Below are 23,768 nucleotides of genomic sequence, written 5' to 3' on the forward strand. Positions count from 1 at the left end.
AGAAATAACAGTAGAATTACAATTACAACTTTATGAAATTACAATTGCTTTTTTCTATCAACGCTTTCTTCAATTTTTTTTACCCGAAAATTTAAGCATAGATGGAAGATTTTCCCTAAACGCTCATTTCTATATATTGGAGAACAATCAATCTTGATTTTGCATCTATGTTTCTCTCAAACTTCCACTATTTGGAAGCATCATTCGAAGTATGAGTTTCCTCCGTTCTCAGCTGTTAGCAAAGAATGATGTGCTAACATGAAGACGTGAATATCACTATCTTAGTGACAAAAATAACGTTCTACTTCAGATCGCGTAAACTGTTGGCTACTATGTGTTGTACTTGATCAGCCGTTCGTACGTGATCAAGAGACATGCTGGGAGGTAGATATCCGAAAGAACCGTAGAAACGCACCTACCTACCTCGTTGGGACTCCCGCGCACCAATCCGAAGCAGTGGAACCCATCTCTTCCCACTCTATAGCTTCCTGGCACCATTCCGACCGTGTGGGACCCGTCCCACCCCATTCTACAGCTGTCTGGCTCCATGGCACGAATTCGACGCTGTAGGACCCGTCCCACCCAATTTTACCGCGTGGGGCTCCAGCGCACCAAACCGACTCCATGGTATCTCCCTCTCTTTTTGGGATTTCTTGACTGAGACACACACATACACCTACGCACACAAGTGACAGAATACGCCCGTTATTATACAGCATGAGAGTTTGCAAATTTGGAAGTATACATTCACATAAAAGTTTATTTACCCTCACTATGAACATATGAGGGAAACTAATTAGCCCTATCAAAGATAACATACATAATTGCATAGCTTTGGACAATGGTGAAGAGGTAGAGTGCTCGCCTTTCAGTTCAGCATGCCGATGGTTCGGCAGAGTTTTACATCATTATGGAGTTTTTTCGTGACACACAGAGAAACACACACAGACTAAGCGCGTTATTCTATAGCATGATTGTTCCATGACTAGAGTTTCTAAAACTCTAGTGAAATAGAGATTCTTTCTCGAGAATGTTTTTTTTTGAAGAGTACCCAAACTATAAATTTATTTTGGATGTTTAACCGTAATAAATTACCGTACTGCTTAGGATTCTAAATGATTAGGGAAGCAATTCGGAGGTGTAGTGATAGCACTGAAAGGAAATCAAGACAACATCAGTGGAACAAGTTCATCTCGATGCTGTGATCAGGTCTGCTTCCTCAACTGACAGTTTCATTCCAAACATCTGGCTACATTTGACATTCCCTCTTTTTTTTAACATTTTAGAATCCTCATTTAGCCTTTCATATCGAATTTGTGCGCACGCATTTAAGGTGGTGTTCTGCCGGAACTTCACATTTGATTTTCCTGCCACTGTTTTTTCTTATCATATATGCATTCTGCATATAAAAAATAAAATAGTTCTCCCAGTTACAGGAAAAAGTAAATTAGAGTTGAATAGAAGTTAGAGGAAGGTGAATGCGAAACAACTTTGTGATTCTACTCGATAACCAGTCCAGTCCACGCTCAGAAATTGAACTGTGCTTTGTAGCCTTTGCACAAAAAAAGTAAAAAAAAAAACCGGTTTTACCCTCAATTTCTCAACTGTTCTGACATTCGAATCATGTTAAGGATTAGTTCTCAGCTAAGCTGATGTGATAAATACTGAGATGATCTGTGATTCCAGTTAATCGTTCAAGTTTTTCAATAACACTTGCCTTCACTACCACTTAACTTTCAGGTCCTAGTCATCTTTACAACGTATCCTGAAAACATCGCGATTATGAACATGAACATTCATCGAACACGATGTCGGCCCCGCTCTACGAACTTTCGTTTAGTCCTCCAATGTACTGCCGTTTCTTCGGGAGCACCACCACAAGGAGGAGAAAAACGAGACGATTCCGCTAGTTTTTCATTGTTACCATTTCACGCAAGCGACAGATGTAATTTGCGCCGAAAACCTGCACACAACTAGTTCTTGCGTACAATGCGTTACTTGTGAGGTAGGTATGTACACCCTAGCTGGGGAAATTCCATGCGACTGTACTACTTGATCTGTCCATCTATTGATTGCCGACCGAACATAGATTTGAGAGTCAGCTAGTCCGGTTTGGAGTTTCTCTTTGTCTTTTTCCGCTTAGACTAGTCTTTGTTCTTTGCTTGTCTTTCCCTTTTTATTTGTTCATTCTTTGGAGATTAACTTGATTGATAAATTGATTGATTTGTTAAAATCCTCGTTTGTCGTCGCTTTTAATTCAAAACCACTGTATTTCCACTGGAAAAGCACACTAGTAAAAGAGATCCTATGTACTATCTTTGAACTTCTCCTTTCCTAGAGTTTCCCTCAAAACCTTTACTGACTCGTATTGGCACTGCGAATCGTTGTAGGACCATGCAGCACGCCAATTCACTAGCTGTTCCTTGTAATTGTATTAATGCAGTTTAGTTCTATGAGCCTTCGAATGTTTTTCTCCTTAGAGGAAAGTTCTTACTGTCCCCTTAATAAGGAATAGTTAATGTTGAACCTTGAAATCTATCCATGGGATACCCCTAAATTGTTATCTATAACAATCTTCAATTTATGCTATAATCTGTGCACTAACTACATGTGAGGTGCTTCAAGACTCTTCCAATTGAGGTTGTATATTTTCCTACTAACCTCTCGCATTTCTGTCCTGCGTCTTAAGAAAGAAGCAAAACTAACTAATGTTAATGTGGTCAAACGACATGAAGCACGGTGCAATTACGTAAGCGGCCGCGCTCGAAGCGGGGCGGCGAAACGTAGCGGTTAGAACCTAGGGAGGACCCTTCCTGATGCCATTCCTTGTTGTAGTTCGCGACGGTCCCACCTCGATTCCATCCGTCATTTTCACCGCGCCGATTCGAGCGCAGCCGCTTACGCAACTTCACCGTGTTTCATGACGTTTTCACCCTAATATGTATACACTTCTGCTGAACTCATCTCTATGGAGGTTCCTGTACTGTTCTTTGGCGTTTACTTTTAAGTAAAAGAAACTTCTTAAGTACATAATCGGCCATTTTCAAAGTTACGCAGCCATTATTCGCTCTCAAGATGATTTCTTCAGGTTTCTCACCTATTTTACTTATGTGGTACTGTGTTTCGTAGTTCGCTGCACAAAAATACGGTAACCGTCCTAAATTCTTCCACATTGCTGTCTAAAGACAGCATACCACGAATCTGACGTGGTGAGGGATCTCACGAGAAAAGCTAGAGGTTGTAGTTTGCGGGATCCCTTCATCGCCCTAGAAGAAACGTGGGAACACCTTTAGTTCTTACGAGGTACGTTACAATGTTATTATGTCTATGTACACATTTTTCAGCAGTATGTTCATTGGTTTCACTTGAGGAGATATCATTGATCTTCGACCGCTCACACTTGGTTGCGGGGCGTGCACGAGGGTGGCGTGCTCCAACTGCAATCGTCTTAAAAACCGCATTTTTTTTTTGCGACGATTAGGAAGGGAGGGGTGAGCGAACCACTCCGGAAATCTACAACTTTGTCTCTAGCTTTTCCCGCGGGTTCCCTCACCACATTTAAGATTCGTTGTGCGCACCTTTTAACTCTTGACGTCATCAGACTAATTATGACTTTTAAGGCAAAAGTTTGCAGGAGTTAAATTATTTGACTGGTATGGTAAAATAAAGTGCCCACAATGTAATCTCCAAGGAACCGAAGTTGTCCTGAGATTTCCAAGCATTATCTTTGTTTTTTTTTTGGCGCTATGTTCCCGTTGTTTTTGCTCCGTGGGAAGGGGAGGGGGCTAGGCAGGGATTTTTTCATTCATTTTCCTGGAAGCTAAATGACACTAAACTAGGGGAGATTACGGAAAGAAATCCACCAGAAAATTGGCTACCACTATTCTGCGATGGCCAATTTTCTGCTCAACATTGTGGGTGACTGCAAAACTGGTCCCCTCTCCTCTCCTCTTTCGAAACAGATTTCCAGTCACGTGGCTCGCAAGCATTAGTTCAGAAGCGCTCAGCATATAGAGTCGGCTCCAGGAATGTGTTCATCCAGTTGAATGCGACGCGTCAGCCGCAACGCACGCACCGATCCTCTGCTTTTAACTCTAACGTAGCGTTATGGTCGTGTGCAATGGAACTTAATTATTCTTCTGGAGCCATAGTAAACTACACTGTCATCATTACTTTTTTTAACGGAAACAGTTTTGAATGATAGTTTCGCCCGAAAAGTCAGTTTCAGTTTTTCACTCTCCTCTAGGATTCACTTTGTTTAAACTGCGTTTTGCTTCTGCATGATTTATATTCCTGCTTCCACACCGTTTGGATAAGAGTTTATAATGTTTGTTCGTAGATGCAAGTACGATCTACTTTGATGTATTTTTTCTGAATCATGGTCGGTTATGTGATGCGCCTTTACCTCTTTAACTGCCTTTTCCAGGTAAAATTCAGTGAGGCGCACTCAGTGGCGTAGTTATTTCTGGAAGTAAATAACTAAAGCAGTCAGGGAACTAAGGCCTAAGCATTAGTCTTAGAGGATCTATGACACGTAAGCTAAAGCTCCTAAGATAAAAAAGAAAGATAGAGCGTCCAGAAATAAGATCCCCACTGAGTGCCCCCTCTCCCTCCCTCCCAAACACATTTTCCCCGTGTTTTCCTATCATGTGCTTAAAGTAAAGTGAATATAGAAGTGGTATCCATAGATTCATGTTTGTCATAGTATAATTTTTTAAATTGCTCCTGCAAGTTTCATATTACTGCTTCTACTTGGATTCGATGGTTGTTTATAATGTGTTTTCACAGATGGGAGTACAAAATACCTTGAAGTCCTTTTTCTGAATCGCAATCGGTCATGTGATGAGGTCTCCATCTATTTAGCTTCCTTCTCCTCTATAGAGTGAAATGACTATAAAAATGTATCCACTGTTCATGTTAGTCGCCGCTGCGCCATATTTTACATCTCCAACTGCAACATCCACGTAAAGAAAAAAACTTCATTGCATGTTTTCTTTCTTCTCTCAAGGACACTTTGTTTTCCCGTTCGTCTTCCGCCATTTACACCCTACCAAAGCGTACGAAGTCTCATTGATTTACGTCCGAGTTCTGTTTTTTACGTCAGTTATTACAGCAGTGTCTTAGCAGCCAACCAAATGACAAATACGAGGGTTTCCCCGTTCATACTTCTGTTTTTTGCCTATTTTGGAGTCCAGTCTTGCTTTTCAGCTGGTAAAAATCCAGTGTGAGTAATTTAGAGTTAGTTTTTCACTCCTTTTCATCAATTATGCTGTCAGTTAAGATTACCGAAAACAGGACCATGCGTTTTAAACGACGATGGTATGAAGTGTACCGAGAACGGTAAGCTGGTAGTATATCCCTTTTATGACCCAAGTTGTGTATTTTTGTACCCCACTTTCAAGGATACTACGAAACAGTCCAATGTGATGCGCGTGGTTGTTTCTGTGTTTCTGCTCATAATGGTTTCGCTGCGTATGACACTCGTACCGAAAGCAATAAAATTGCTCCGAAGTGTTCAAGTAAGTGTTCGCTTGTTGTTGTTTTCTTTGCGCTTCCTGTAAAGGCAGCATATCACGACATTGACGATATTGGAGTCTCTCATGGACTGTGTATGGTTCGGGGTATAGGTTACGGCGTGGGAACAGCCTTACCGGTCCTTTGTTCCTAAGAGATACGTTAGAACGCACCGCCCTTGCACAATTCTACAGCGCCAATTTCCCGCTAAATAATCGGTTTTACTTGGATAGGCGGCTGGAAAGTCCTCATTGATTTTCGTTCGCTCGTTCATGGACGCGGCGCGTTCTAACGTGCCTCGTAGGAACAAACGCTCGGTTAGGCCGTTTCGACGCCGTTTTCGGCGTGACAGGGAAGAACTGAGTGTGATGACGCTCATAATAATAACATGTACCCTGGACCGCCTGCTAGGCATGGGAAGTCCTAACGTCGTAAGTCTCATGATTTCCTGCCTTCAACTGTGATTACTGAAGTATAGTTATCTTGGAAAGTATACTATTAGTATAGTTTCCCGTTGACCTTTAATAACAGATGCAAAAAAATCCTGTGACCGATATTTAAGGTGGTGTGACAGTTTCTTTTTCAGACTGTCATAACGTACTAAAAAATCTCTTTGCTGCCGGAAGTCCACCTGTGGATACTGCTATACCGAAATGTGACATGTCCCTAGGTGAGACTTATTTTTTATAGAGGATTTATGTTTCAAGCTTTTCAGCGAGATATTACCTTTGTTTCCCAATAGCGAAATGAACTGGAGTTTTGTGAGTTTCTTCCCTTTGTGGATTTCTCTACAACTCACTATTGACGTTTGATAACAAAATTTGTTGATTCTGCAATAATATGAGAGTTGATTGACACAAATTCCATTGTACAAATTGGTTCAGAGGCTCATACGGTAAAGTCAAAAATGGAATCTGCGAATCTTATCAAATGAACTCTTTTTCTAGCAATAGATCAGAGATACGGAAAATCCTGTCTGGAAATAAATTAGGCTACAAAAAATTGATCTACAGGATAACGATAATTTTCATACCCGTTACTTTTGAAAGCTAGTGTTCTCCGTTCTTAACGAAAATTATCATATTTGAAACTACTAGATCCATTTTTCTCCCATATTTCACGTAAGGGTTTCTCCTCCTCAGGGTACGGTTTTAAGCTAACCTCACATCACAACTTTAAAGTGAATGTCTGATTCTCAAAAAAAAAAGTTGTAGCTGGTGAATTGAATCCTAGCCTGTGATGCAACGCTCCACCTCACCGTGCTTCATTGCGTTTTAACCCGACGATACTACGGTGTGGGCGCACAAAAAAAATACCACGTAGCGAGATCAGTAGAGCTCTAATGAATAGAAAAGGGCAGATACAAATGTGTAAGTGCAAAGAGTACACCTACAAGTACTCTCATGGTGCAGGGCCTTAGGGTTGAAAATAATATGGTGAATGAATACAATGGTGTCCACGAGTAAATGCTGATTGGCTGGAGAGAGATCAGCTCTTCAAGCGCTCAGAGATAATAGTTAGCTCTCAAAAGAGCGCTTGACGTAACTGAACTTGAATCATGAGGAAATCAGCAATCAAATGGTGGATGTCAGAAGAACTGAGAGAAACGAGGGGCGACAACATCTTCGCGACGACCAACGTCCTCCGCTAACAATGCTAAGATGTCCGTTTTCAACTTCCTGTTTTCTCCGTTTAGTGTTGGCTAATGTACTTCGGATACTCTTTATTTCAATTATGAAAAAACCTTTTTGAAAAAATGTCTTGACATTTTTATTGTTGTTTAAATATACGTAATTTAAGGCAACTATGAGCCAATGCAGTGCGATGCTAAACAAGTCTGGTGCTACTGTGTCGATCCTGTTACTGGCAAAGAGTTGCCGAACACAAGGAAGAGGAAGGAGAAGAATCAAAGAATTAGATGCGATAATACCGGTTAGTTGGGAGGAAAGATTGAAAGGTTGTCACCAACTTTTTTGAGAAGTTCGTTCGGCGAAGATAGTGACCGACTACGATGTAGATTTCCAGGCATGTCAATATTGACTAGTTCACCTTTAGTAATCGAATTCGAATTATGGGATGAAATGTTTGGGAATTGTTTCCGTCATCGTCAGTAGGGTAATGCAGGAAAGGTAATTCAGGAAGGAGCAGGAACAGGCGTTGTCGTCTCTTCCTGTGCTCATATGGTCTGGTAAATGGGAACCCTCCAATTTTTTTTTCAATTTTTTTTTGCTTCTTATTGCGAAGATGCTCATGTTTCGATGAAATCTTTTGATAATTGCCTAAGTTCTTCTCTTATTTTCCGGAAATATTGGCTTTATGAGGCTGATGGTCGTTAATGATTATACTCAGCAATAACATAAGTAGTATCTGTCAGTACAGCTGAACCTAACCGTTAAACACCTTTAGATACCTAGATTCTGATGGACTTGAATGATGAACATCCGGAAAATTAGTCTCATACCCTTCAATCACAGATTTCTCACTCGATCCGGGACAATTTCCTTCAACTGAAGGGATATCCGGTGAGCAGGAACGCTATCCAGTCGCACAAGAATCATGCAAACTGGACAGAAATCGAGGAACTGCTTGCCGTAACGCAACCCGTTCAGTTAGGGTTCGTAGGTCGTGATGACTTTTTTCTTAGGAATATTCAATACATTCGACTTCTGTATGAATAAACGTAACCTTTCAGTACTTCTTCGACTACAAAACATTTGCCTGTTTGGCTTTTGAGTATCTTGGATGCGGTGGAAATGCCAATAACCATCGTACTTCGTCTGAATGTTCTTCTGCTTGTCTGCTGCGTACGTTGCATTTTGAATGTATTTCTTTCGTCCAATCCTTTTTTCTAAGCAGCACGTCGCTGCTCTGTATAATTTACATCTGTTCGATGTAACTCGCTATGACAAGTAGTAGTGTTTGATATCCTTAGTGTTGAAATCGGAACCTCTTCATATTCTTTGGCTCTAATACAGCTCTTCATTGAAACTACATTTAAAATGTGTTACCAAAAGCTCGTTTCATCCTGGAACTAACTTGCCCTTTCCTATTTGGGTGCAAAATCATAGTCTTTAGACTGCTGGAATTCACCTTATTACTACTCATTTAAAATTTTATCTGTTTTCAGCTGATTTGTCTGGTTGTTCTGGCATGTATCCAGCAGCTCGGGGACCAAATGGACAGGCAATGACCTGTGGCCCCCCAGGGATGATGATGAGCCAAATTGGTCCAGCAGGTTTGATAATTCATTCGAATTTTTATTGTTGTTGTATTTTAGACGATTCCTTAGCTAATGCACATTCATTTTCCCCTGACTACTTAGCATGTTTGTGGTTTGTGCGATTCTTTTGACTCTTTTACCTATTTCACCTATACCTATTTCATGTCCCATGACAACTGCTCAACCAAAACATGCACCGAAACTGAATGAAGATGGTTGCCCTAAAGATCATAAATGTGTGATGGGTGCATTCTTCGGATTCTGTTGCAATAAGGCGAACGAAGGTATGTGGTGTAATTATAGAATATGTCTTGTTACTACCTACCGCAGTTCATCTACAGTTATTTGAAGTAACGGTGCAGCTTTGACTGATGTCTTTTTTTTCTTTTTTTAAATTTTCTATTGTCTGAAATCTCTATTCAACACATTCACCTCAGTCTGTTTTCGCGACTACGTTCAGGATAAAGTATATACTGTGGTTTAGACCCGATTAGTATGACAGGAATTCAAGCTACACCTGGATGCTAATTACACAAATTGCGTTGCAATACGAGCTAACTGTGTACATCCAAAATCTATTGTTTGCGAATACTATCACTAACTTCAGTAGATTGTTGTCGGTTCAAATTTAACTCAAGCAATTTCTCAAAACTGCTCTGTTGATTTTTTCTTTTTCTTGCTGTTCTCAAAAATAACATCCAGACAAGGTAATCTTTTTCGCTGTAGAAAGCGACAGCTTTGCTTTTGTCGATTGACATTCCTGATTAGAACAATGCAAAAGTTACAAGACCTATCTGCTCTAGTCACTGGAATGTGGAAAAAGATAAGACCCAAGCGTTGTGTGGATATAAAGGAGTCACTTAAGGATTTGGGTAGCACCGAAGTTTGAAAAGGGGTTACTTAAGTTCTCTTTCATCTGCGTTGTTGTAAATGTGTTTAGATGGAGAAGGAAAGGGTCGAACGTGCACGAATAGAATCTAATTAGGTTCACCGTTTCTTGACCTCATATTTACTGTCCTCCATGTGGGTCTTCTCCATCGACTACTAGAGTTTAACACATAGACAATCTCAAATATTCTGAGCTTTCAAACCATGGAACATTTGTATCAGTTTTTTCTGTAGTTGTACATATACACATAGAGACGATATACACATATGAGAATTTCATTCAGATCGCTATAACGCTGCATATCATCCGGTATGCTCAAATGGTCGACAGCCGTATTCAGAGATGCGTGACGGCTTTCGAGAGATACGATTTGGAAAGAGTTGCAATGACAATTTCTGCCCATCTGGATACAAATGTCAAGATGCTGATATATTCTCATATTGTTGCTAAAGCGCTTGTACAGCACTATGTACTTTGATAATAATTTTGCCATAAACTATCAAGTGATCATAGATTCGCTCATATGCTTATCACAATCACAATAACAAATGAAATTCTAAATAAATATCACTACCAAGCAATCCTTTCCGGAAACAACATAGCCAAATCTTCAAAATCCTGTTCATCGGTGCCGTTACAATCACCGATATATGCATTCTCACAAAACAGGTGTTTGATTTTACCATAGCATGGTAACATCATGTTATCTACAACTACCAAGTATGGTCCCGGATCAGCGTACACTCTGGAGGTCGACTGGGTTGGATCGTGTACCTCACAATCCAACTACAAAATTTCACAACTTAACCATTTAAATATAAATGAGTAAAGGAATAAATATTATAACGTAAAACATATTAATATAGAATAAGATTCGACAGAAAACTAGAGTCTTCCAATTAGAATCTGTCTTGGTCATAGGATGGGAATGAAAATTTGATATGGCCGGAACCCTAAGTGTTCAAAGAGTTTTTAAAGGAGCAGGAGAGAAAGATGGAAAGTGTAAAGTCAGGTTAGTGTGACGTAGTATGTAGTTTTAAGTCCAACTCATTCATTCTGCGTCTAATGTCCATCCCGCTACTAACTTGAACGAACGGAAGGGAGCGAGAACGTAGTCGGGAAAAATATCCCAACGTTCAAGCGCCGGCAGATACCAAGTTTGTCGAACTCAAAGGATTTCTCGTCAAAAATTCTTGAATGACCGATTTTAGGTCCTTTACATCGTCGAACTTTTTATTTTCTATGAGATGGGTGAGCGACAGGAAAAGAAAGGCGGGTGGGAAAGTCGGTTGGAGACGGGTCTGGTGAATACGGCGACAGGGTGACTGCGGACTAGAAATGATCGAGAATCTTCTGGCGTGATGTGATGTCCTGTGATCGAATACACGTGCATTGTTGTGGAGCGGATTGGTTTGGCGCCGTTTTCCGCAAAACTTCCGCAACCATGTGAAGCAGATGAGAACCGGCAGCGGTTGTCACCGTCTATCCTGCAAGTAGAATATTCCAGTAGATGATCCCGTCACAATTCCAAAAACACGACATCATCATCTTCTTTCCGTGGATGTCAAGCCAAAGTGTTAAAACTCCAATTCGCGGACTCCGATCCTCTTGCGCGTATGGTTAAAGTGGCAGACCCACTTTTCGTCGCCAGTGACTACATGGCGCACCCAATCCTCATTGCTTACGACGGGATATGAACGGTGCAGATGTCCGCCCGCGTCTGCATCTCATGGTAGTTCAAAGTAGATTTTGTGCGACAAAGACGACATTTTTGGGAAAGTTGACTGGAACAGTGTATGCAGCACAGACCGTCCCTTTTATATACATCACATGGAAGTTTCCAGAGAGTTCAGGAAAACCCCGAAAACAATGCAAACTAAATGTTTCAAAACGTGTCTTCCAACTTTATATATATATATATATATACCAGTCTGAAAGTCCGGCTAAAGCTCGGCTTCAGATCTTCTGTATGGTGTTCGCTCCGCTTGCCTTCACCGATCAATAAAAATCAACAGTAAACAGTAAAAACATTTTCTGTGAAACTATTTTATTTTTTCTGCTTTTTAGTCAAAACTTTCTTCAATTTTTTCCCTCAGGAATTCAGACAGGTTTCCTACATGATAGATGTCATAGTTTTTTTTTTCCTGAACGCGTCAGTTCTACATTTGGAGAACATTTAAACTTGATTGTACGCTTATATTTCTTCAAAACCTCCACACACGTTTTGGAAACATTATTTGAACTAAGAATATTCTTTCTTATTCAGCAATTAGTACAGAATAGTGTACTAACCTGAAATGACGTGAATATCATTATGGTACTGATAAAGATGACGTTCTACGTCAGACCACGCAAACTGTTGGCTGCAATCTGAGCAGCCGTTTGCCTGCTTCATATGTGTGAAGAAAAGACTGTGAAGTTACAAAGCTGAGGAGAATGTGTAAGGAAACAGATATGCGGAGTCATAGTGGTGAAGCGCAACACGTGCTGTGGCCATGAATGTGATACGGTTCACAGCGTCTCAGTTAAAGGCAGCATAGGCACGAATCTGAGGTGGTGCGGACTTCCGGTGGAATATTCGTATACGGGATCGTAGATTATTGAGAGAAAGGTGATTCCGTTCGTTTTTTCCCAATTCCCTTAAAAAACGAAGATACGGCTTCGAGCATTCGTGGAGTTCCTCCTACGAATCTGGGGTGGTGTTTATCAAGATAATAGGGAGCTCTTCCTATTCTTGATGTGTTCGGGGAGTTCAAACATATATTATAATTATTTATTGTTACATGTTTAAGACATCAAAAGTGGGAAGGGGGAAAGAGGGGCTCGCACCAGCCGGGTGGCATGGCCGAGAAGACGAGACTGCTGTCTCGTTGGCGGACTGCCTCTGACAACACCTGATGCATGTCAGTAGTCAGCGGCTGCATCGCGACAGGTTTCAGGTAACTCATCTGAAATCCGCACCACCCCAATTCGTCGTATGATGTCTTTAAAGCTGTTCGCAGAGTTAACAGCCGCGTGGGGGCGCGGTATGGCGGCTCTGCGGTTTTGGTGGTTTGGTGGCGTTTCAAAATAAAAATTGTTCCTCACGCCAGGAATGTAGTTTCCAGGAATTTCAAATACCCTGTGTTCACACTGTCGACGTGTCAGTTGGTTTCCTTTTACTGAATTCGAACTGTAAACAAGTGGTGGTAATATGATAAAATGTCGAATTGAAAAACTCAAATCCTTTTATGTTCGGAAAATCAGAGGGAATGTCTCGCTAGACCTCAGAATTCAGAAATTCAGAAAATTCAGGACTTCGAATTCGGAACCGTATTTCTTAGAAAACGTGGATGCAATGCTTAAACAAACCAAATTTGTGAGAATTTGTTGGTAGTTTGCGTCTTTAAACGAGAAGAATGCGAATAAGTTAATTCATGACGCTGTTCTTTATGTATACACTATGTTCTAATAAACAACATCATAGCAATGTTTGAGTTTGAAGTTCAATACATTTGAAGATTACAGAACATTCAGGCGACCCACCATGTGTACAGAAGGTAGGATACCAGGGAAAAACTGCTCTATAGTCTGATTCAGAGCGTACCCTCCTAAATCATCACATCCAGGAGTTTCCTGGAGATATTCCGGGAGAGAAACGGCGAAGACATTCTGCAACCTTCCGTGTGCGAAAAAAAGCAAGACCTTTGATGACGACGACTTACAAAGCAGTGTGCACACTGCATCGTCACCGAATGCTTGAAGCTTCTGGAAAAATAGACTGGGTGAAAAAATGTGTGGAAAAAATGCAGTCAAGGTAGAATTTCACGGGAAAACACAAGAATTTGTCTCTGAACATTCACTCTTACACTCTTAAATATAAATCTGAAATATACGACTGTCAAATTAGTGATTTTTACAGAGCTGGAAGTTTTCAAGCGTACACTCTATCTCATAGTAGGAGAACTAGCTTAATTTCCTCTTCAGAAAGCCCCAGCTTTTTTAACTGCGACGTTGTTGGTCAAATTTTTGTAGAAGAAAACCACTAAGATGTCATCTACACCGCCAAGTAATGTTATCCGATGTTGAGGGAATCCGTTAGCTTCATTATGGAGGTAACTTATTCGAATAGTGGAGCACATATCACAATTTAAACAGTTGCAGTGCTGATATCTCTGCAGCTGCAAGCGAATCTCGAAAACCATTCTTCTTTCACTACACCCACACAATCATACGTGGCCCTGTGCCGATGACGAAGCTTTGATTTAGTTCGGCGCATCTGATACGGTAAATGTTACAAGATCACATTGTTAGCGTCCTAAGTTCAGGCTTCTAAATCCTTGAACAGTGTAGATACCCTCACTTTGTTTTCAAATTTGCCTGGAAAAAGGCCGTTATGGGTTGAAATAACCCCAAACTCTGCCTCCAGAATAGAGCGGCCGGTGGTAGTAGTTGCCCCGCATGCAGTGGAGACGTGTGTTGAAGAAATGGGAACAGAGAGGCAAGAGCCTGTTTTAGGATGCCTACCGTGGGCCTTGAAAACTCGCTGTTTTGGGAGACATCATTGCTTAGTGTACCAAAGTAATTTGCAAAATTGTCAGTCGTATCACCTCATCAGAAGCGCTGAGCTGAACCTAAACGTCATCAACAACGCAAGCTTATTGCAATGAAACATGTTATGCAGGGGAGTAGTTTTTATGTTTGCTTCTAATAACAGGCATTCCAACAGTGCAACTGTTCAAACTATGACATATGTTCATCTATTCGTATAAATAACCCCAAAGTGAAACAGATACTCACCATCGACACCGACAATAACCGTTTTCTGGTGCAACCAACGTATAAGTCTTCATAAGCGTCAGTATAACTCTCTCAACGTCTTATCACTTAAAATCTTCCTGGAAAGACGTCTTAGAGGAAAAAAGATACCTTAACGAGCTCTATCACATTCAGATAACTTTTCGAAGACCCTGATGAGGAGATTTGTTTAACTCAAAATGTCAAAGCTTGAAAGCTTTGTGAATTCTTCACAATTCTTATTTCAAAACGACCACTTCTTGAAAACATAAGTGCACATGCAGCCTTGTCCTACTTTCTGCTTAATCTGTTAATCCCATTTTTTCAGCCACCCAAAGATGTCTCAACAATACGCTCTGTTCCTTGTAAGAAACTTTTTCCTACACCTAGCTATTCATAGAATTAAAAAGAACGTTGCAGTTCGTCTTCGCTGTTTCTCTTTCTGGAAGCCTCCAGCAGGCCAATTGCCCTGAGGATAAGTACGGGCTCAACAGCACCATGAGAGAAGAGTTGTACAAAGGTCTCAAGCCTATGATGAAATCTGGGCAGCTGGTGAGTTTCTGGAATCACTGTCCCGTTAGGTCCATTTGAAGTAGTGAGTGTGACCTTCCTGGTACGGTCTGTACGGCGATACAATGCCGCCTTATTTTTTAAGGAATACAAATGCGAATTCGAAATAGCCGCCGGATTGATCCTGGAGGATCCCTACAAGGACTTCGAGTTCACGCAAAAAACCAATACGTACCCTATCTTCTTTGAAGTGTACTGAGCTCTCGTTATTCTTCAATTTTGTTGATTTTGATCATTTGCATTTTAAATTCTAGTGAGGCGAAGGACGGTGACACCCCTTCTAGCCTGGACGAAGCTGCCCTCAAATTCTGGAATCAGTACATTTCTGGAGTAAGATATTTTCAGATATTTCTCTGACATTTTCTAACTCTCAACTTTTCCCTTATAATCCCATGATACTCGCTACATTCTTGATAATCTTTGTTTCAGCTGAGCTCTTCAAGAAAAGCTGCCGGATGCAGCTACCTGCTCCAGTGGGGATACCACAAATTCTGTTGCCTCTTCGACGACAAGGCGTAATCTTGGGCAATGAATAAAGCTTCTTTCCTAAATGGAGATTGTCGTCTTTCACAGCTTCATAAATCTTCATTTAACAATCTTTTGAAGTCGAAATTGGATAGACATTATTCAGTTAGTGGATTGATCTGGTTCTGGTTTTTCTTGCGTAGCTCACGCAAGTAGCTAATCGCTTATTGCCAGCATAGATACAGAAGAAAAGACGCTCGTATTCGGAATATTTCACTATATTGTTCGTATTTGGAATATCATCTCCGATGAGAAGTTGAAAGGGTAAGATCCATTATTGAAAAAGCAAATCCAACGTGAAGAAAGGATTCTCGACTGTAACTAATTTATCCTTCCCTACAAGGAAATACAGCAACTTAAAAATATCAAAAAAATCATTTTTCTAGCAGATTTTTTCATGTCTTGGCATATGCAGAAACGCAACAGATGTAATTCTCACTTCTTCTACTCTAAAAATAATAGATGTCTTATTTTACTGTCTAAAAAGGGAAAATGCTCTAACCACTTGGAATTTTACATAGGTACTCTACTCACAAGAACCTATGGAGCGGAGATATTGTTTGAATAGAAGAAAGCGAAGGAATAGCGAAGGTCGCTTTTCAAGCCGCTTTCCAGGGCCGTTAGGGGGGAGGGGGAGGTGTATGTGATCGCGGTCATACTCGTAACCTCTACACCCCTAGCCCTAACTTTTCGTAACTAAAGTTCCCATCGCATTGATGGGACGGTCAGAATTTGAGGAAAACAGGCAATTTTTACAACACAGGGAAGTTGGAGTGTAAAAAGAGTGCATGGTTCCCAGGTCCAGTGCTTCGACTTATTGATATGTAGGTTCTTGGCAGACATTGATACAGGCAACGACACAGCCATAAGAACGCGGTAGCTGAGTGCGGGTATAGCATTACTTCTGCACAAGGAATCGGCAACTATCGAGGATTGCTTCGGCATATAATGGTTCATGTATTGCAATACGAAAGCAGTACATTTGAAGGCCCTAAGCTACCACTGTAGTAGGCTGAACTTTACAGCTCATGCGATCTTAGCTGATAATGGCTCCTTACAGGCTGAATGTTATAATTGTTCCGATCTCGGAATACGACAATTGATAATTTGTAATGTTCGTTGCAATACTGTCCCCTTCTTGCCGACCATATGGCAAGGAGGCGGCGCGCTTGAATGAGAATGTTGCTTCTGTACTAGCCGGAACAGGCCGGCAATCTTTTCTATGCCCTTAACTTCTTTGCATCTATTTGATAAACATTACCACTGAAACACTGTCTTCTTTCTTGGGTATAAAACCCTACATTATATCCTATATTATATCCCATATCCCATATTATCCTGAGCATCACCACTCACCCGCACAATAATAGTCTTTAGCCAATTCTCTGTGACATATGTACACACTCCATAGCCCGCCCTATGCACCTACTAAAAAACTAAAATTAAACTGGACAGGAACCAACCAGCCACTCACAACGGGGATGGTAGGTGCAAAGAAGTATGGGCAAAGCCTGAGCGGAAAGCGTATGCTCCTTACTGCTTTTGAATCTCAGGGACCTCGGTTACCTCCAGCTCGCAGCAGCTCTGTCTCCTCCCTTTGTGCTGCTGGTACTAATCAAGAAATGCGCTTGTTTCACTTTTGACCGTTCAATGGAATTGACAAATGAAGAATGAAAATGAGAGGCGGCAGAGAGTAAAAAGATGTTTCATAGTCGTGAAAACCGCATCTGCTGCATTTCACACTACCGCATGTCTATTCCCCACACTTCTGAAATGCGGCTTCAGCCGGACATTCAGACTTCTTGTAGTGGTCGCTGTATAATAACACACTCAGTCCGTCACGTCTGTATATGAAACAAAGTCCCATAGAGCAGGGAGGCGGGTCCTACGGCGTCGAATTAGTGCGCTGGCGCCAGAAAACGCTGAGAATTAGGTGATTCAGGTGTTTTTACATATTTAATTATTGTATTCCACAGAAGGGTCCTGTTGGAAGAGGACGTCCCCATCCGGCGGTTTAGTCCCCGAATGGGATCCTAGTTTTTTTGCTCCTCATACGGGTAATCGTGTCTAGGTTACACCACCAATGTCCACCGCTACTTCTAGGAGTTGACTCGGACCATTTGTTTCGTCTGGTCCTTGTTTTGATGAGTGTTTGCAGTTGAATTACTGTTCATATGTGACTCCTTGCACTGACTTTCAAACATTTCGCACGACGGTTTTTGGTATTCTGGTACTGGACTGATATTCTCATTGCGCAACCCCCGATGTTAGCAAAATCATTCCTCCACATTCTTCTGCTCACATCAAACGTTAATGGATGGAGAAATTCGGAAAAATAATGACATACGGTCCCAATTATATAGTTGAATGTAGTATGAAAGCATGTATGTATGAAAGTCGATTGCATATGCAACTTAATTCATCTGGAGAAAAGAATCTTTATCAAGCACCTAGTGTCTAGATTACGCCTTGTCGTCGAAGAGGCAACAGAATTTGTGGTATCCCCACTGGAGCAGGTAGCTGCATCCGGCAGCTTTTCTTGAAGAGCTCAGCTGAAACAAAGATTATCAAGAATGTAGCGAGTGTCATGGAATTATAAGGGAGTTGAAAGTTAGAAAATGTCAGAGAAATATCTGCAAATATCTTACTCCAGAAATGTACTGATTCCAGAATTTGAGGGCAGCTTCGTCCAGGCTAGAGGGGGTGTCACCGTCCTTCGCTTCACTAGAATTTAAAATGCAAATGACCAAAATCAACAAAATTGAAGAATAACGAGAGGTCAGTACACTTCAAAGAAGATCGGGTACGTATTGGTTTTTTGCGTGAACTCGAAGTCCTTGTAGGGATCCTCCAGGATCAATCCGGCGGCTATTTCGAATTCGCATTTGTATTCCTTAAAAAATAAGGCGGCATTGTATCGCCGTACAGACCGTACCAGGAAGGTCACACTCACTACTTCAAATGGACCTAACGGGACAGTGATTCCAGAAACTCACCAGCTGCCCAGATTTCATCATAGGCTTGAGACCTTTGTACAACTCTTCTCTCATGGTGCTGTTGAGCCCGTACTTATCCTCAGGGCAATTGGCCTGCTGGAGGCTTCCAGAAAGAGAAACAGCGAAGACGAACTGCAACGTTCTTTTTAATTCTATGAATAGCTAAGTGTAGGAAAAAGTTTCTTACAAGGAACAGAGCGTATTGTTGAGACATCTTTGGGTGGCTGAAAAAATGGGATTAACACATTAAGCAGAAAGTAGGACAAGGCTGCATGTGCACGTATGTTTTCAAGAAGTGGTCGTTTTGAAATAAGAATTGTGAAGAATTCACAAAGCTTTCAAGCTTTGACATTTTGAGTTAAACACATGTCCTCATCAGGGTCTTCGAAAAGTTATTTGAATGTGATAGAGCTCGTTAAGGTATCTTTTTCCTCTAAGACGTCTTTCCAGGAAGATTTTAACTGATAAGACGTTGAGAGAGTTGTACTGACGCTTATGAAGACTTATGCGTTGGTTGCACCAGAAAACGGTTATTGTCGGTGTCGATGGTGAGTATCTGTTTCACTTTGGGGTTATTTATACGAATAGATGAACATATGTCATAGTTTGAACAGTTGCACTGTTGGAATGCCTGTTATTAGAAGCAAACATAAAAACTACTCCCCTGCATAACATCTTTCACTGCAATAAACTTGCGTTGTTGATGACGTTTAGGTTCAGCTCAGCGCTTCTGATGAGGTGATACGACTGACAATTTTGCAAATTACTTTGGTACACTAAGCAATGATGTCTCCCAAAACAGCGAGTTTTCAAGGCCCACGGTAGGCATCCTAAAACAGGCTCTTGCCTCTCTGTTCCCATTTCTTCAACACACGTCTCCACTGCATGCGGGACAACTACTACCACTGGCCGTTCTGTTCTGGAGGCAGAGTTTGGGGTTATTTGAACCCATAACGGCCTTTTTCCAGGCAACTTTGAAAACAAAGTGAGGGTATCTACACTGTTCAAGGATTTAGAAGCCTGAACTTAGGACGCTAACAATGTGATCTTGTAACATTTACCGTATCAGATGCGCCGAACTAAATCAAAGCTTCGTCATCGGCACAGGGCCACGTATGATTGTGTGGGTGTAGTGAAAGAAGAATGGTTTTCGAGATTCGCTTGCAGCTGCAGAGATATCAGCACTGCAACTGTTTAAATTGTGATATGTGCTCCACTATTCGAATAAGTTACCTCCATAATGAAGCTAACGGATTCCCTCAGCATCGGATAACATTACTTGGCGGTGTAGATGACAACTTAGTGGTTTTCTTCTACAAAAATTTGACCAACGAAGTCGCAATTAAAAAAATTCTGAGCTGGGGCTTTCTGAAGAGGAAATTAAGCTAGTTCTCCTACTTTGAGATAGAGTGTACGCTTGAAAACTTCCAGCTCTGTAAAAATCACTAATTTGACAGTCGTATATTTCAGATTCATATTCAAGAGTGTAAGAGTGAATGTTTAGAGACAAATTCTTGCACCATGTGTTTCCCCGTGAAATTCTACCTTGACTGCATTTTTTCCACACATTTTTTTACCCAGTCTATTTTTCCAGAAGCTTCAAGCACTCGGTGATGATGCAGTGTGCACACTGCTTTGTAAGTCGTCGTCATCATAGGTCTTGCTTTTTTTCGCACACGGAAGGTTGCAGAATGTCTTCGCCGTTCCTCTCCCGGAATATCTACAGGAAACTCCTAGATGTGATGATTTAGGAGGGTACGCTCTGAATCAGACTATAGAGCAGTTTTTTCCGTGGTATCCTACCTTCTGTACACATGGTGGGTCGCCTGAATGTTCTGTAATCTTCAAATGTATTGAACTTCAAAGTCAAACATTGATATGATGTTGTTTGATTCAAATGTGTTTGTTAGAACATAGTATATACATAAAGAACAGCGTCATAAATTAACTTATTCGCATTCTTCTCGTTTAAAGACGCAAACGACCAACAAATTCTCACAAATTTGGTTTGCTTAAGCATTGCATCCACGTTTTCTAAGAAATACAGTTCCGAATTCGAAGTCCTGAATTTTCTGAATTTCTGAATTCTGAGGTCTAGCGAGACATTCCCCCTGATTTTCCGAACATAAAAGGATTTGAGTTTTTCAACTCTACATTTTATCATATTACCACCACTTATTTACAGTTCGAATTCAGTAAAAGGAAACCAACTGACACGTCGACAGTGTGAACAAAGGGTATCTGAAATTCCTGGAAACTACAGAATTCCTGGCGTGAGGAACAATTTTTATTTTGAAACGCCTACGCATATTCAATACAATTCTTTAATGAAGTCCTCATTCGTTACTGTTTCAGCTGGAAGAGACTGTAAAATCGGTTGGATGCAACTACGTCTGTGAAGATGGAAATCACAAATATTTTTTTTTGGCAGAAAAGAATGGAAGAACGAGAAAAGACACGACAAAAGAAGGAGCATTCGGGAATAAATTGGAATTTCCTCTAGCGTTGATCTATTGTTGATCTAAACCTTCAATTGTCAGGGAAATAATGGAGCACACGTGGAACAGCGCTTCTTTTTGCCTTGTAGAAATCTTCATGATACCCTATTTTCTAAACCGCAAGAACTTTCTTTGAACAGTTCTTCGTCGAAGGACTACTTTAGTCTGTTGTCAACTGCAACGAAATTTTGTGAGCATGTTTCTACGCCTCAGTTTGATAGGGGGATCATGATAAGCTGTGAAATGGATGAACTGAAATCATTTTACACTTGTACATATTATGCCGTACCGACCTGACCCATTTAAATGTTCTCTCCTTTTTCTTTGAGAGTTCTTCGAACAGACACGCCTTTGAAAACCGTTCTTTAGATGCTAGATAGATGGAGGAGTTCACTGCCTGCCCAGTTTTGAGACATAGCTTCAGTCAAATTTTTACCGACCAACTAGCCACGTTCGTAATAGTGTTCGGAAACAACTGATTCTGGATGAACAGAGTTAGATCGCATTGCGATCGTGTTGTTTATGTAATTCACATCCCGGTGTAACATGGATCAACAATAAGTGGTGGTAATTGGTTTGGTGCGCCGTGCTGCTCTAGTAACGTGCAGTAACTTCCTTAAGAGTTAAATGAGACGATGTGAACGGTTTCATAGTCGTGAAAACCGCATCTGCTGCATTACCGCATGTCTATTCCCCACACTTTTGAAATGCGGCTTCAGCCGGACATTCAGACTTCTTGTAGTGGTCGCTATATAATAACACACTCAGTCCGTCACGTCTGTATATGAAACAAAGTCCCCTAGAACAGGAAGGCGGGTCCTACGGCGTCGAATTAGTGCGCTGGCGCCAGAAAACGCTGAAAAGGGGTTCACAGAATGGGATTGAGGCTACTGCGCAAGAATTGAAATCAGTGCTGTCATTGGTGCAGTAGAACCGCGCAATGACTTGAGTGGATCTTAAAGTAAACAAGATGTTGTGAACCGTTTCATAGCAGTGATAATAGTATGTGTCGCATTTTATCCCTGTGCACTCCCCCTTTTGCCTCTTCAGGTTGGTATCACCCGTTCTTCAGAAACTGGAGACACACAAACGGCTACTTAAATAGCAGCTAGCAGTTTCTCAATCCAGATCTGAAGTAGAACTTTATCTTCACCAGTATGATAATGATGTTAATGTTCTGTGCTAATTGTTGAGGACAAGTTTATAAACTATGGTATAGTTGGTATGTGGGTGTAAAGTCAAAATTGAATATTTTCCAAATGTATCAGTGGCAAACTCAGCAAGAAAACTGCGAAGATCTTTTATCTTTTATTTTATGAGTCTTTTATCAATGATTAGATTGCATAAGCTGGATAAATTGTCTGGCGTTAACCAATCCGGTAGGGATGCGCCACAACGTCCACTTCAATTCAGAATCGTTTGAGGTTCACGAACGTATAACTGGCCTATACAATGAGTTGCGGGGGCTAGCCGATATGTTAATTCAGTGTTTTTATCCTCCCAGACAAGTCTGGTACCAATTTAGCGACCCCGGAGAGATAAAATGCTCGGTGAGCACTATGGCGGATTCGAACCTCCGATCGATCGTACAGACAACAGAACCTCTAACCGACTGCGCTACACCCATCACCTGTCGATAATCAAAAATATTAGAAAAACAGAGGGGAACACAAACATTATCTTACAGAAAATACCTACCGCTACATCTAACGTTTTTTATAAGTAAGGGCGAGCGAAGCGGATACCACAAGAGCCCTGAAGTCCTGAGATGGCCGGATGTCCAGATTGGTATTCAGTAGTTTATACGCTGATTTTTTCGGCAACCTTCTTCAGGCGGCTTTCCATTTTTCGTTCCCTTGAAGACCAGCAGAGCACAAAATTGACTGGGTTAGGAACTCTTCACGAATAGATAGGCGTAAGCGTGAGTTAGTGTTACACGACTATGAGCGTGATGACAGTCAGTTCGGCCCAGTACACCCCTACCTTCCTTCGCCTTGATGCAACAGAAATCAAAGAATAGGCCCATCATACGTTTATGCTCTTTCGAGCAACCATCTTCATTCATGCACGTTCTGTCGATTTGGTCCCCGAGCTGCTGGATACATGCCAGAGCAACCAGACAAATCAGCTGAAAATGGAGAAAATTTTAATTTTGTAGCAATAAAGTGAATTCTAACAGACTAAAGACAATGGTGTTGCACCCAAAGAAGACAGAGCAGGTTAATTCCCGGGTGAAACAAGCGTATGGGAACATATTTTAAGTGTAGCATCAGCATTTTCGCTGTTCCTTTCGCAGTTTGTCTTTTTGTCCAATTTGCATGATTCTTGTGGGTCTGCTCATTATTCAAGTTCATCAGAATGTTCATCAGCTCCTGCTCTCGAATATCGCTTCGCTTGAGGGAAAAGTGCTGGATCGATGGAGAACTCTCTGATTGAAGGCATTCTGAGACTAATTTCCCGGATGCTCATTATTCAAGTTCATCAGAATGTTCATCAGAAAGTATCATCTAAGCCCGTTGTTCACGTTTGACGGTTGGCTCTACCTGCGCATACTGGAGGTATTGACAGATGTTTCTTATGTCAATGTTGAGTATCATCGTTTTCCATAAAAATTGACCAGTGGAGTGCTGCGAATCAAACGAAAGGCTTACAAAAAGTTTCATGTTGTGGTTCAAAAAAGTGCTTGAACGATAATTGTAAAAAAACGACCCTCAATCACATGGGCATTCATCGGCATCAGCGCAAAGACTGCTCTTAGTTGCTACATACAGCCGTGCTGC

At 41.2% G+C, this 23,768-nt stretch overlaps 3 protein-coding genes across 6 annotated transcripts; 2 read left to right on the top strand and 1 right to left on the bottom strand.

Annotated features, from left to right (window-relative positions):
- Window positions 1–878: 878 nt before the first annotated feature.
- RB195_013423 (uncharacterized protein) lies at window positions 879–14,901 on the top strand (the record flags this gene model as incomplete). Of its 3 annotated transcripts, XM_064203225.1 has the most annotated exons (16): window positions 879–887; window positions 3,245–3,303; window positions 5,114–5,224; window positions 5,282–5,340; window positions 5,403–5,519; window positions 6,101–6,184; window positions 7,315–7,446; window positions 7,989–8,128; window positions 8,207–8,318; window positions 8,642–8,749; window positions 8,947–9,018; window positions 9,907–9,932; window positions 10,835–10,944; window positions 14,395–14,459; window positions 14,728–14,764; window positions 14,820–14,901. In XM_064203225.1, the coding sequence occupies 16 exons, from the start codon at window positions 879–881 to the stop codon at window positions 14,899–14,901; spliced, it is 1,323 nt and encodes a 440-aa protein (XP_064059104.1). The 3 variants fall into 3 exon arrangements, with proteins under 3 accessions (XP_064059104.1, XP_064059105.1, XP_064059106.1); XM_064203223.1 differs by lacking the exons at window positions 879–887; window positions 3,245–3,303; window positions 8,947–9,018; ... (3 more) ...; window positions 14,728–14,764; window positions 14,820–14,901 and adding exons at window positions 4,987–5,057; window positions 8,792–8,865; XM_064203224.1 differs by lacking the exons at window positions 879–887; window positions 3,245–3,303; window positions 5,114–5,224; ... (9 more) ...; window positions 14,728–14,764; window positions 14,820–14,901 and having other exon boundaries at window positions 8,904–9,018; window positions 9,907–10,073.
- On the top strand, window positions 10,147–15,488 carry RB195_013424 (uncharacterized protein; the record flags this gene model as incomplete). 2 transcript variants are annotated; one of them, XM_064203226.1, is made up of 6 exons in its annotated part: window positions 10,147–10,292; window positions 14,728–14,764; window positions 14,820–14,951; window positions 15,055–15,161; window positions 15,224–15,299; window positions 15,399–15,488. In XM_064203226.1, the coding sequence occupies 6 exons, from the start codon at window positions 10,147–10,149 to the stop codon at window positions 15,486–15,488; spliced, it is 588 nt and encodes a 195-aa protein (XP_064059107.1). The 2 variants fall into 2 exon arrangements, with proteins under 2 accessions (XP_064059107.1, XP_064059108.1); XM_064203227.1 differs by lacking the exons at window positions 10,147–10,292; window positions 14,728–14,764 and having other exon boundaries at window positions 14,931–14,951.
- Window positions 15,489–17,956: 2,468 nt separating this feature from the next.
- Window positions 17,957–18,704, bottom strand: RB195_013425 (uncharacterized protein; the record flags this gene model as incomplete). Its single annotated transcript, XM_064203228.1, has 5 exons — window positions 17,957–18,046; window positions 18,143–18,218; window positions 18,281–18,387; window positions 18,491–18,622; window positions 18,678–18,704. The coding sequence occupies 5 exons, from the start codon at window positions 18,702–18,704 to the stop codon at window positions 17,957–17,959; spliced, it is 432 nt and encodes a 143-aa protein (XP_064059109.1).
- Window positions 18,705–23,768: the final 5,064 nt, after the last annotated feature.

This window comes from Necator americanus, chromosome V, assembly GCF_031761385.1.
Source record: "Necator americanus strain Aroian chromosome V, whole genome shotgun sequence".
Taxonomy (NCBI): Eukaryota; Metazoa; Nematoda; class Chromadorea; order Rhabditida; family Ancylostomatidae; genus Necator; species Necator americanus.